At 36.3% G+C, this 14,004-nt stretch overlaps 1 protein-coding gene across 1 annotated transcript in view; it reads left to right on the forward strand.

Annotated features, from left to right (window-relative positions):
• HSD17B12 (hydroxysteroid 17-beta dehydrogenase 12) overlaps window positions 1–14,004 on the forward strand; it is a 137,136-nt gene that overhangs the window by 41,810 nt on the left and 81,322 nt on the right. Inside the window, exons 2-3 of the mRNA XM_019746448.2 lie at window positions 4,660–4,706; window positions 7,068–7,143. Of these exons, the coding sequence (XP_019602007.1) occupies window positions 4,660–4,706; window positions 7,068–7,143 (123 nt within the window). The remainder of the gene's footprint in view (window positions 1–4,659; window positions 4,707–7,067; window positions 7,144–14,004) is intronic.

The following is a 14,004-nucleotide window of genomic DNA, read 5'->3' on the forward strand; positions in this document are numbered from 1 at the left end:
CTTCCTTTAAGCACCCTTTCTCAAAATCCCTTGCAACACTGCGTGCAGCTTATTTCTGGAACTTAATCACATGGCCACACCTAGCTGCTAGGGAAGTTGGAAAAGAAGTCTGTATTCCAGGTCGTGATTGCTGCAAAAAAGGAGGGGAAGAATGGATATTGAGGAAGACAGTAGGCTCTGGCCCAGATGTGCGCATACGTAACATATGAAGGATGGGTCCTTAGGGTTGTTTTTGCACACTTCATGCTTACATCAGTGTGGCCATGCACGCTTAATTTTTTCATTTTAAGAAATCACAAGAAAACAACAACCAGCAATATTTCTAATTTGGATAATTTGGGAGTTGGCCTTTGTTTTATTTGGTTTTCATTGCACGGTGGTAGGTATATTAGAATGATAGTGCTTAGATCAGTGTTTCCCAAAAGACAAACCAAGAGATCATTTTAAGTATTGCATTGATGAATATTTAAAAATGTTAATATATATACATATATGCACACATTTTACACTAATACTCTATATTAATTGGAACTGATGGTTTTTTTTACTTATAATCAAATAATTAAGTAAATAGTAATTAAGTAATTGTATTCTATTAACTTTTATTTAAATATCAGTTTTAAGAAAATATTAAGTGATCTCGGGAAACACTGATTTAAGCAATGCTGCACTGATTTTTCGGAAACTGGAATCGATGAGTCCATCAAAAGAAGGAAAAGACTTCTTTTTTAGAGAGGCAGTACATGCACACGGTTAACAGTAAGAAGAATAAAAGTGAGTTATCTCTTTCCTGTCTTGATCCATAGCACCCAAGAAGCAACCACAAAAGACTTTTGATTTAAGATGGTGTGCTTTGGTTAGCTTCCTAAAATTAATGATGAAGTTGACTCCCCAGACAATATGCTAGCTTCCTAGTATTGAGAATAACACTTTCATTAATAGAAATAAAAAACTATTGAACTTGATTAGGCGATTTTTCTGTCTAATAATGAGCTGTTATCGCTGCTACTAGTGTTGGAAGATACATAGCTTTAAATCAGGGATGTCCAAACTTTTTTCAACGTTTTTCACCAAGGGCCATATGCGGTAAAATACACTAACAGCCGGCCACTCACTCGAGGTGAAGTACGTATTGCCTCACGTGGTTTATTTAAGTAAACTAAATATATTTTTGGAATTTGCTGCGGGCCAATAAAAAATGGATTGCGAGCCACTTGACCCGCGGGCCGCAGTTTGGACACCCCTGCTTTAAAGCAAAGGATACATCTTTAACAGCAAAAGCTGGACATTCTTTTTCGCTACCCTCTGTGTCTTAAATAAACACATTTAAATACTTTTTGCATTGAGTTAAACTTTTATAATTAACTGAAGTTTAACTGGTGACTTGGTTATGTTTGTATGTTATTGCAAACATACTGCCTACCATGTGACAGAGAATGTAGACACACACACACACACACACACACACACACATACAATCACAATGCGCACACACCCCAGAGTCATCTGTATTCTTTTGAAATATGTATATTCCAGGCCCCAAATTCTGGATATGTTACATGGAGTGACTTTATTATAGTTTAGCTCTTGATAATTTTTTTATTAAGGGATTTTAAGCATCTAATCTGAGAAATCTGGTATTACTATCAATTCATTACTGTAACCATGTATAGGATTTGCTTGCTCCACAGTTGTAGAGAATAAACAGAAGAATCTGTGTACAGGTACCAAGGACTCTGTAAATAGATAGGTAATTGGCAGAAACATTACGAGAGTGTAAGGTACTGTACTTGTAAAGTGAAGAACTTTGAGAAACCAGGTTCTCAGGGAAACAGTCTAAGTGTGTGTTTTGCAGTAAGACCCACTAAGAACTGAGTATCCTTCATGCAAGTGACTACTGAGCCACCTACCTTGTGCATGTCACATGGCAAGGAGCCTAGAATCTGCTAGAAGAATTAAGACATGCACACGTGAGGAAATACAACTCATAGTAGAGGTTGGTGGTGAGTGCCAGAAGAGAAATACATGTAAAGCACTGTGGATTTGAGAGGAGAGAAAAGCTTCTTTTGTTTGAAGTGATCTGGAACAGTGGAGTTTGTGGAGCTCATACGAGGTGGGGAAGGAAGTGGAGAGGAGCTGAGGTTCTGGGGGTCTTGGAGAGAGCAGAAAAGTTTATCACAGAAGGAAAAGGAGAGAACTGGAAACATTAGAAAATATTATCCTTCATGTGTGAAACATTAGTGAATCACTAATAGGAACATAGTGTAAAATTTGGGTCCCCATGTCTCCAAAATACTCAGGAGATGAAAAGTTACAGAAATGTGCAACTGAATTGATCACGAGATTGGAGGGACTTTCACGTGATGCATGACTTGCATACAGATGGGCTCCACCACAAATGGTTAAATCCACAAATTGTTTCTTATAAACAAAACCACAACGATGAAAACCTGGGTTACCTTTGGAAGATGCTAGGGAACCAGTTTATTTTGAAAACTGGTAAATAAAGGAGAAAAACAAACATTTATTTTGTGTTTCTAGGCAAACTCTGTATCATTGTAACCAAACAACTAATAAGGAATCATTTCTCTATGGAAATATTCCAGCTAATAAATGAAGATGGAATGATAGAATTTAAATACCACGATTTTGCAACCTCTAATGAAATAACGTATCATCAAATGGCTGCTAATAAAGCAAAAAGAAAGATAACCAGAAATATGCCTCCTGATGCAAATATGCAATATTGCTTAGTAGAAAGTATACTTACCAAAAATCAAACCTGAGTTTGATCAGACATTAATAGCCAACCACTAGGGGACAGAAAAGCATGTTAAATGACATCAGGGGAATGGAATCAGCAAATGCCAGGCTGAGAAAGTATAGACATAAATGACCCAATATCTTCAACAAATAAGGAGGGGATGAAGGGAGTAGGAAGGGGGAGGGGAGAGAGAGAGATGGAGATTAAATAGATATAGATAAATAGGTAGATGGATAGATAGGACCTATGGATTAAAAGAGATTTAACAGACATTCACCAATTTTAAGTATGGAACTTACTGAATCCTGATTCGACCAAATTATTAGGAGTTTTTTGAAATATTTGGAGGAAAATTTCTATACTGATTAGATGATGTCAGGGAATTTATTATTTACATGTTAGGAATGTGTTAATGGTATTGTGGTTATTTTCAGAAGCATACATATTGAAATGGGTATGAATGAAATGTGATGGTAGGGATTCATTTCAAAATTATCTGAGATGGGAGGAAACTGGTGGGGGTATATAGATAAAAAAAGATGAAGCTCGGGTTGATCGTTGGTGAAGCTGAGTCATGGGTACATGGGAGTTTGTTACACTGTTCTCTTTATTTTTGGATATGTTTGACTTTTTTTAATTCTAAAAAGTTTTCTGAAACTGGAAAGATGAAGGCCAAGCAGGAACATGATGAAAATATATGAGATTATGAATGACATGGCTAGGAAGAATGTGAACGCTGACATATTTCTGAATAGTAAAAGGAAGGGGCCATCTTGTATAATTTGAAAGAAGTGGTTTTAGGACAAATGCAAAACAATCCTACTTTACGTCATACTTTGTTTTCCATAATCTGTAAATGGTTTGGAAAAACTCTTATTAGAGAAATTTGGGGAGTATCCCCAAACTGAATTTGTAACAAACATGATTTCAGTATTTCAGAGATAAGATAACTATGGTGTAGCCTGACCGTTAACATTTTCCAGTGTTTCTGCTGCCCAAGTTTCTTGAGCTTATAAGAGAAATATCCATAGAAGAAACAGATCTTACTCAATTATTTCACTACCCATAATTTTTAAAAATTAGTTTATTGAGGTATAATAGTGAGTACCTGAGTGTACAGCTCAATGAATTTTTACACACACACACACACACACACACACACACCCGCCCCCCAAGATATAGAATATTTTCTTTATCTTGAAGTTTCCCTTAATGCTGCCTCCTTGTTATCTACCCCCTTACTCAGAGGTAACCAATATTCTGAGTTCTGTCATCACAGATTAGTTTTGCCTTTTTTTGACCTTCATAAATGGAATCCTAACAGCTTGTACACTTTTATGTAAGGCTTTTTTCACTCAACATGATACCTGGGAGATTTGTTCATATTTACATCTGTCAGTAATTTGTTCTTTTTTATTGCTATTTCATATTCCATTGTATGAATCTACTTCAGTTTACTTACAAATTCTCCTGTAGCTTAATATTTGGGTTTGTTTACCTACTATGCGTGAATAAAGCTACCATGGACATTCTTTTGGTAGACATGCATTTGTACCCTTTGGGAATTGCTAGGTCATAGGGTGTGTTTTATTGTGGACATAATGCCAAACATTTTTTCCAAAATGATTGCATTTTGGAAAGACAGTGCCACCTGCCAGCGGTGTATGAGGGTTCCAGTTACTTCACATCCTTGCAAGCACTTGGTATTGTAGTCTTTTTAACTTTAGCCATTGTGGTGGGTATTCAGCCCTACATTTGAACCACTGATGTTGCTCCATCTTTTACGTCAAAGTATTAAATAGGTCTTCTTGTGTCTAACTGTTGGTCCTAACTGTGTGTGATCAGTTCTTCAATGTAATTCTTAAACTAAACTGTTATTTTTTTTCTTTCCTCAGTTGTCACAGGTAGTACTGATGGAATTGGGAAATCATATGCAGAAGAGGTAGGTCATTTTCAGAACCTTTCTTTTTGGTATTAGAAATATAAGGACAAAATGAATATAAAACTTTTCCTGGTAAGTCGAAATTGTGAAAAGTTTAGTGTAATTTTATTTTATAGTGTGTAAGTATGGACACGCCTTGGTTTTGAAAGTTAACGGTTTTGAAAACTATTTTCCAAAGCTGAATGTATTATTACATAGTGGTTACATTTCCAGGCTAGTCCATGTATCACTGAGACAAGAAGGGCTGTGATTGACGGAAAGATATTGACAGACACAGGCAAAGGATTCAAATTCTCTGTAATGTTGTTAAAGGATAGGAAACCATAATAGTTTAAAGACCATGGTAAGAAGCTGGAACCTTGGCAGTGCTCTGAAGGCAAGCTTCCCTGCCTGCCACTTCCATGAAGGCACCCACGGCCTCTGCTGTTGACCAATTGTGATAAAGACCCCGACAGATCCACTAACTCTTTCATTTGTTTATTTTGAATATGAAAGCTACAGAAAAGTTGCAAGAAAAATACAACGAACGCACATATACCCTTCACCGGATTCACCAGTTGTTAACATGTGCCACATCTAACTTTCTTTATTATTATAATTATAATTTGGCTGGATCGTTTGTGAGTTACAGACATCATAACAATTCACCCCTACATATTTCAGCATGAATCTGCTAAGAATTAGAACACACCCTTATAACCACAATACCGTGGTCACATGTGGAAAGTTGAACTTGATACAATACTATTATATAACATACAGCCCATTTGCAAGTTGTCCCCATAAAATCTTTATAGCTCCTTGTTTTGGTTCCAAGATCCTGTTAAGGATTACGCATTGCATTTAGGTGTCATAGCTCTTGAATGGAAGAGTTCTCTGTTCCCTAGACTTTTGTTTTTTCTTTTATAACAGTGGTATTTTTGATAAATCCAGGCCAGTTGTTTTGTGAAAGGTTTCTGAACTTGGATTTGTCTGATTGTTTCCTCAAGATTAGATTCAGGTTAAGCATTGTTTTTTATCAGGAATGCTACACAGGTGTTATTGCATCATTCTGAGTTTATCTTACCACGAGGCACAAGAAGTCCACTTGTTCCATTATCGATTATGTTAAGATAAGTCATGTATGACCGTGCTGCCCACCATAACTCCCATTATAAAGGTACTTTCCCCTTCATAATTCATGAGGAATATGTGGGACTTCAGTTTGGGGATTTGATATTCATATTTTAGACTACGAATATCCTATTTCCCCCCAAATTTTCACCCAATGATTTGAACATCCACTGACAATTTTTTTTGCCTTAAAAATTAGTTATTACCATGGCGGTTTAAAAATGGTGATTTTTCAAATGATATCTTTCCTTTTACATTAGATGCTGTTTTTCTATAAACAAGAGCTTTTACTTGTTCCTCCTCCTCTGTTAAGTAAAAAATATATATATATATATATATATCAGTATGGATTCATGGGTCCCTTAGTAGTTTTAATTGCAGATTAATTTAGCAAATTATTACCAACCTTTGTTATTTTTATTTTTTAAAATGTTCTATATGTTCTCATTTGCAGTCACTCATTACTTAATAAAAATTGACTTTAGGGTTTAAAACTGGAATATTTATTTACTAAATCACTTGTAATTCATAGCAGCTAATTTATTGCTCATTTATCTACTGTCTGGAATAGTTCACTAAAAAGGCTTGTGTATATCAGTGTTTTTTCCTCTGCCCCTATATTTTTGTGTCTTGGTGGTAGAAACCACATTCCTGTAAATCTTATTCTTTGTGGCACTTACACAGTGCTAGGTAAGTACATAGGAGGTGTTCCTCAGGAAATTCTTTATTAATTTATCCAATTAACTATCTTAGTTTGACATTTGCCTTTGTTGTCCATAAAATATAATTCTTAAATAAAAAATTTAAAATTGATTCTATTTTTAGGATTTCCTAACATTTCAAATACAGTTTTTGTTGTTGTTGTTTTTTGCCAGTCCTCTGGTCTTTATGTATGCAGTCTGAACAAAAATTTTTAAAGTTCATTTTGAAATTATAGAAGTAATAATAAATCATTATGATTTTGAAAACTCAAACATACAGATGGGTACAAAATGAAAAGTAACAGTGTTCTTCTAAAACCCTTTGATATTTATATACTAGCTTGATTTAGAAAGAGAACCCTTTGGGGAATCCTTTTGTAAAGTCTTCCTTTTGGATCGCCCACTTATTACACTTGGGTTTATTTGTTTTTTAATTTGGATTATCATATGGCCAGGTTTTCTTAAAATGAGGCTGTGTCTAACTTCTGTTTCCAAATGAAATGCACAGGTGTGATTTAACTGTTTGGTGTCTCTTTTATTGTTTCAGTTAGCAAAGTGTGGGATGAAGCTCGTCCTTATCAGCAGGTCACAGGATAAACTTAACCAGGTTTCCAGTGAAATAAGTAAGTTCTCACATCACCCTCCCCTCCCCTCATGATTATAAAAGCAAGACGGCTAATCTGAGTTTAATGTTTTCAAGCAGATATCTAGCACTGACACATTTATGGTTCAGAAAGCTTCTTTTTCATGTTGTTAACGGGATGTTTTAAAGCTGGATCATCAATATTTTTCAAATTATATAATTATATAGGGCTATTGTAATTTGCCTAAAATGTCTTTTACTGACTTATTTAGGTTCTGTTGTCAGGAGTCAAATTCTCTGATTATTTTATCATATTCTACTTAAACCTTTTCTGTTGCTTCGTTTTCAATATTCTTGCGTGTCTTTTTTTTAAATGAGGAGTTTAATAAAGTTAGTATTAATTAAATTTAGGCACATCAAAATGGCATTACAAACACTTTTTAATGACAACAGATGCTAAATTTGTACACATTACAGACCAGAATATAATGAATAAAAATCAATCCAGATAACAGATAAAAAAGCATCATCTAACAAAAGTAAATCTGATTCAAATGGCTAAAGAACTCAAGCCCCCCATTTTGATAATTACACACAGCTTTCAATGGAGCACATCTAAACCCTGGCCCTAGTCGGGGCACTGTTCAAGACTACAGCATATCCAGTGACTAGTGATTGCAAGATTCTCACACTCACTCAAACATTCATGTCAAGAGACATCTGGTAACAGGTTCGTTATGTAAAACTCAAACAAGAATATGTAAACATTCTTTGCAAACTGTACCAATGTTGTTAGTTATTGTTATTGTTACTGTTCAGTGAGATTTCACTGAACTTAAGGAAAAGGAAGACTGGTCTGTATAACTGACATATCTGGTGTGTTTTTTCCCTCTTTGACTTCCTTGTCTCTGAAGTGTATATCTTACATGATTGAGGAAAAATTCAAAAGGTAGCACATATTCATGTGACAGGGAAACTGTTTTGAACTTTCTTCTTAGTCAGCTGTGCTTGAGACCTGAATTAGATGATAATATGGCCAAGACTCTTTTAACTGACATCTAATGAACCAACCAAATGGATAAGCACCAGGGCTGTCCATTTCCTTGGTAAAACAAACTGCCTTATGTTCCCAGTATGCTCTTTGTGGCTGGTCGGCTTCTCAGTTTGATGCTTTATGCACTTTCATGCCCACAAATTGTTTACTTATTAAGAATCAGTTGTGTTTGTTCCCAAACTCACTTACACTGAAAGCATTTGTTATTAAATATTCTGTACACTGATGCAATGTTAGTGTAAAAAGACTTGTTTCTACAAAAACTAAGTAGAATGCTCTGAAAAAAAGTGAGAGAGCAAATTCTTTCGGAAATTGGTTGTCAAATTAGGGGCAAACAAAACAAGTATAAAAGATTAGAAAAATTATTAAAAATAAAAAGAAAATTGCTCTCTGATCGTTTTATACGTACTGAAGTTCTTGCTGTGTTTTACAAGAATTGGAACTGCAATAAAAAAAATGATGCATTTTGGGTGTGGTTTATGCAAGAAAGACGGGGATTTCAGTCAGCAGATCTGAACTCAACAATAAGATCTTGGCCCTAAACAGAGGACTAGTGAATGAATCATACGTAGTTTAAATTAAAGTAAATGGTTGCAATGTATATTTATCATTTTCTAGGATTCCTTACTTTAACTTCTCTGAGTAGCCAACTAACAAACTGCCCTAATTCAGATGAGAGAGGATTTCAACTGCTTTTTATTATTATTTTTCCCAGCTTTGTTGAGATATAATTGACATATAAAATGATGTAAGTTTAAGGTGTACAATGTGCTGTATTTTATTATTTACATTACCCCCTACTACTCACATTTACGTAGTGCTTTGTTGTTTATTTAGTCCCTCACATGTATTATCTCCTTTGATCCTTCAAACATCCTTGTGAGGTATATATTTTTGTTATTATTTCTTTCCAGACCATAGCTGATCCTACTGGACAGACTACACGTAGATGCATTTTATCCTTAGGTGAAAAACAGATCTTTATAGATTCCTAATATTAAGTGTGTTAAATGTTTTTGTTCTGTAACCTTGCTGCTGCAAGCACAGATCTTTACAAAGGTGAGCATGTGATGTATGGATATACAATAAATCTTTGGCATTTAAGGATTTTAACTTTCAAGGTTTCCACTATGTAAATGCAACCCTGAAGGTCCAAGACATACAGTGTTTTGCAGTTTTGCTGAGGTGTGAATTTGAATTAAGCTGTGACATTAATGAGCGAGGTGTAGTTACTTAGACAGTAGTTGAACTTACCGTACTGGCTGGATCTTAGTACTGTTTCTTTCTTAGTTACTTCTAGTCATGTGGCTAATAACTCTTGGTAAAAATGTGCTGTGTGTGTGTGTGTGTGTGTGTGTGTGTGTGTGTAAAATTGGCTGTTAATGAAAGCGTCTGCTAGTTGTCAGAAGTAAAGGTTTCATATGCAGAAATAGAAGCTTTTGATTAAATGGAATGCTGTATTTTGAAATTCTGTGATATGAATGAATCCACCATCTGCTTGGTACAGAAACAAGAAAAGCAACCCCACGACACTCTTTCAGCAAGTGTTCCAGCCAGTACAACAATTACTTAACAAGTCAGAAGGTACACTTTAATGATATTTGAGAATTTGGTTAACTTGTGAGGTAACGTGACTGTGGGCAGAAATGTGATTCTGGAGTAAGACAGGATCCTGTTCAAACATTTTCATCACAGCACAGATGGTGAAGGCACTGAATTGGTCTTTATTATGAAGAAAGTTTTTTTTTATTCCCCCTTGTTGAAAATTTTGCAAAATTTTTTTCTGGGAATAATATAAATTTAATGTAAGAGGTGATATCAGCATATCAGGTTATCTGTTCTAAGCTGAAGAAATACACAGAGATTTATAAGTTTGTACAAGTTTTCAACTCAGATGTAAGTCATCTCTTTGGGAGGAAAATGTTTTGTGGACATATCTATTCCAGGACAAGAAAGGACCAGAATTTAGTGTTAATAAAGACAGATGAACTCTGTTTGTGCCGTTAGCACATCTTTATGGAATGCCTGTGTACCAGGTACTGTGCTGGGCAGTCAGGATACAGTGGTGAACGAGATAGAGTCAGTCCTCGCTCTCAGGGAATTTATGTGCTAGGGGAGGAGGCAGAGAAAACAAATCAGTCAAAAACCAAACACAAACAAAACAAGAAAACAGACACGTAAATAATTGCTGTTTATAGTAAGTACCACGAAGGAAACAAACAGGGAGCTAGAGAGAGAAAATGGAGAGGTTCTTATTTTGTAGCAACATGGTGAATTTTGTGACTGTCAGTGTGTTAAAAGGCCAGACTGATAACTTCTTGCCCATATAATAGCAGCCTGGTTCTGAAGCTGGAGTCTTGGTGCAGGGAGTATCCCTTGGGCCCTTTGGGTCTAGTGATGGAGGGGTTGTGTGTGCAAGTTGCATGTGATAAGTCCATTCCAACATTCCTATTTCCTTAAGCCCTTGGATCCCTGCCTCTTCTTTATGCCAGGGAAATTGGGGCCTCCCAGTCTTATTAAATGTAGGCTATCCTTGGTGTCTAAGTTTCAGTCAGCCAACAAAGTTAACTCGGAGAGTTCTTTCCATTTATAAGCTAACCATTAACTCCTAAGTCTCTGGTAAGTCACTTATATTTAAAAAAAAACGGCCCAATCTTTTGTTATATTTTGTTTTCTTTGGTCTAACACTTTTAGAATCCATCCTCAGATTTCCCAGGTTTCTACCAATACAAAGTAGCAGAATTTTGCAATTATTTTTGTGTATAAGTTACTACTCTGTGGATCAGATTGGATTTATTCCCCCAAAGAATGCCATGATCTAACCCTGTTCTGGGTGGCAGTGAGGGACGGTCCAGTTGGGTTTGAGAAGAGGAATTCTCTTGCAAGGAAACTGCCCTGAGAGTTATGGTGAAGTGATTACAGCTGCTTCAAGTCAGGAAAAACTCATTTCTTCAGACACAGGACAGTAGGGTATGTCTGTGTCCACTGGCAAGGGAAGCTCAGAGTAGCTTGGGGGTTCAAGATTCTCAGCTTCAGCCGAGTCTACACAGGTATCCCAAGTCTCAGGGTCTCGCTCTTCCTCATTCAGGACTTTCACTTTCACACATGAAATATGGTGAGTCTGAAACTTGCATTGTAATTCTCCGACTGGCACAGTTAAATCTGATGTTAACAAGGTGAGGTCTGTGACTATAAGACATAAATGTTTTAATTAGGGCTGCCATAGAAATTCTCTGGCTCTCTGATCGTAAATGTGAATTGAAAGTTTAAAGAGCCAAGCTTTTGGTAAGTGCTCCAGTGCATTCAGGAGAAGCTCTATCATACCAAGTCTGAGTATTCGTCATTTCTGCCAAACTCAAAGGTGGCAGCCACTTGGTCCCTTAAGGCACTTCTTCAATACATACTTCATTCTAATCAGCAACCAGCGTTTATCTGATTAATGGTGATGCTACTGCGTCATGGATCAAATCAAACCCGTACTAAAGTTGTTTGAGGTCTATTTTTGGGGCTCCTACTCCTGATACCAATTTCTGTATCAGAGCTCAGGCTAACGAGGTAGTTTAACTAGGCTAACTTGTCTGTTGTAGTCCATCTCTTAAATTCACTCCAGTGAGTTAAACTCATCCCTTCTTCTTTATCTGACTGAGAGAAGAGAAGAAGGAAGGAGGAGATTGAAAAGGAAACCAGGTGCCAACTCAAGAAAAATAGGGGACTTCTTGGCTCCTCTCACCTTCAACTCTCCACTGCCATTGTGTCAACTTGGTGATTCAGCGCCTTTAGAAGGAATTCCTTGTGAGTGTGGAGTGCAGCCTACTCATCAAAGTCAAAGTTTTTCAGAAAGAAAATGTAAAAGATTATATATAATTTAGTAGGGAACTAAATATTTTGCCAACAGCGGGTAAGTGCTTTCTCAGGATCGACGGCTTTGATGAAATTACAGGGCTTTGTGAGGATACCTGCCACCTGCTGAATTAAGACGAGCTGAAAGTCACCACACACATCAGAAGCTAGTTCTGTTACCGTGTTAGCCAGGATTATTTATATATTAAGTGTTTCTGTCCATTTCACTTTGTCAAAGGAAAACTCTTGGATAATTTTTGAACTCTGAGCTGAGTTTTTACTTGCAAATAAGCCCAGTGCAAGGGAGACTGACTAGCTTTCAGAACAATTGGTTTATATACTGTAGAGGTGATATGTACAGTTCATATGTGTTAAAGTTGACTAATACAGTTTTTAAACAGCTTCGATTTTAAAAAATGCACATTCCTGTCTTGATTAAAAACAAACAAACATGATGTTTCTTTTTTTTGTAACTTATCTCAGGTATAAAGCTTTAGGATTGTCTTGTAATTCCATTGACTTTCTCTCTTGAAATGCAAAAGTTTTAGAAATGTAAGTTTTACAGGCTTATAGTAGACAGATGAATAGGGTAAGGTAAAAAATATGTTTCACTTTTTCCATCCTTATGTATGACCAAATCTATGCAGTTATGGTATGGATTTGACCAAGTGAGTTTGTTCCACAATTTTCTGAAGCACTCTCAATATCATTAATAGGATGTTTTCTTAAATTTAGCTTATTTCATTTACGTAAGGACAATGAGTCATGAATGAATACATACAAACTTTTTTCTTTTATGTTTAATAAAACTAGAATCACATGTAAGGATTAGAGGGTTGATCTCATGCAGCCCTTAGAGTCATATATATTATTCTGTCACTTCTATCGTACCACAAATATTTTTATTGACCTTAAACTTTGCACAGTTCAAGGTCAGGAACCAGACACCATCCAGTTGGCCTCTATTGGTTTTGCCTGTAGTATCTATGACTGTAGAGTTATCTGTCCTCTTACTTCAGATCCCCAGGTTCTTCAGTGTTCCTGGCCTTCCAGAAAGTGACATTCTTTGCTATCTATAAAACTGAGGCTTTACAAGCGATAGAGGTACTAGGAGCATTTCAGGGAGGCCTTTGAAGCATTGTTTCCACATAGTGGAGCGTAATCCTTACTCCTTACTACCGTGTTTCCCCGAAAATAAGACCTAGCCGGACAATCAGCTCTAATGCATCTTTTGGAGCCAAAATTAATATAAGGCCCAGTCTTGTATTATATTATATTATGTAAGACCCAGTCTTATTTTACTATTAATATTCATTTTTGCTCCAAAAGGCGTATTAGAGCTGATGGTCTGGCTAGGTCTTATTTTCAGGGAAACACAGTAGCAGGCCTGTCATGCCTAATTAAATGAGATTTACCGTTAAATGAAATATTTCTGGCATGGTCATGGTTACAAATTTGTTTTCTCTGATTATATCTTGGTAGGGAGAAGCATAGATTCATACTGAGCCTATGCAAGTAATTACATTGCCATGTAAAGTAAAACTCAGTAAAGACATGTTGTGTAATATTTGACCATTGTTCTGATTAGTTTTGTAGATAAGCCAATCAGTATGTGTTGTATTTTCTACACAATTTCCATCTTTAACTTGTCCTAACAATTTACTAGTGTGTGTTTCAGTTACTATTGCTGCATAACAAACTACCTAAAACTTACCAATGTGAAATAACAATTTTAGATGCTCATAAATTCTGCTGGTTGGGAATTTTGCCAGAACTCGGGGACAATGTTTTGCTCCTCATGGCATTACCGAGGTCACTCAGTGATACTCAGCAGATGGGTAGTCTGGTCTGGAAGATCTAAGATGGCTCCTCTTACCGGTTTGGTGCCATGGCAGGGAATGACTGGATTCAGCTGTGACTGGGGAGCAGAGTGCCTGCATGTAGCTTCTGTGGCATGGCCATCTCAAGGTAGTTGGACTTCCTGCATGGAAACTATCTTCTCTCAGA

Source organism: Rhinolophus sinicus, linkage group LG06 (assembly GCF_036562045.2).
Source record: "Rhinolophus sinicus isolate RSC01 linkage group LG06, ASM3656204v1, whole genome shotgun sequence".
In the NCBI taxonomy this organism is placed as follows: Eukaryota; Metazoa; Chordata; class Mammalia; order Chiroptera; family Rhinolophidae; genus Rhinolophus; species Rhinolophus sinicus.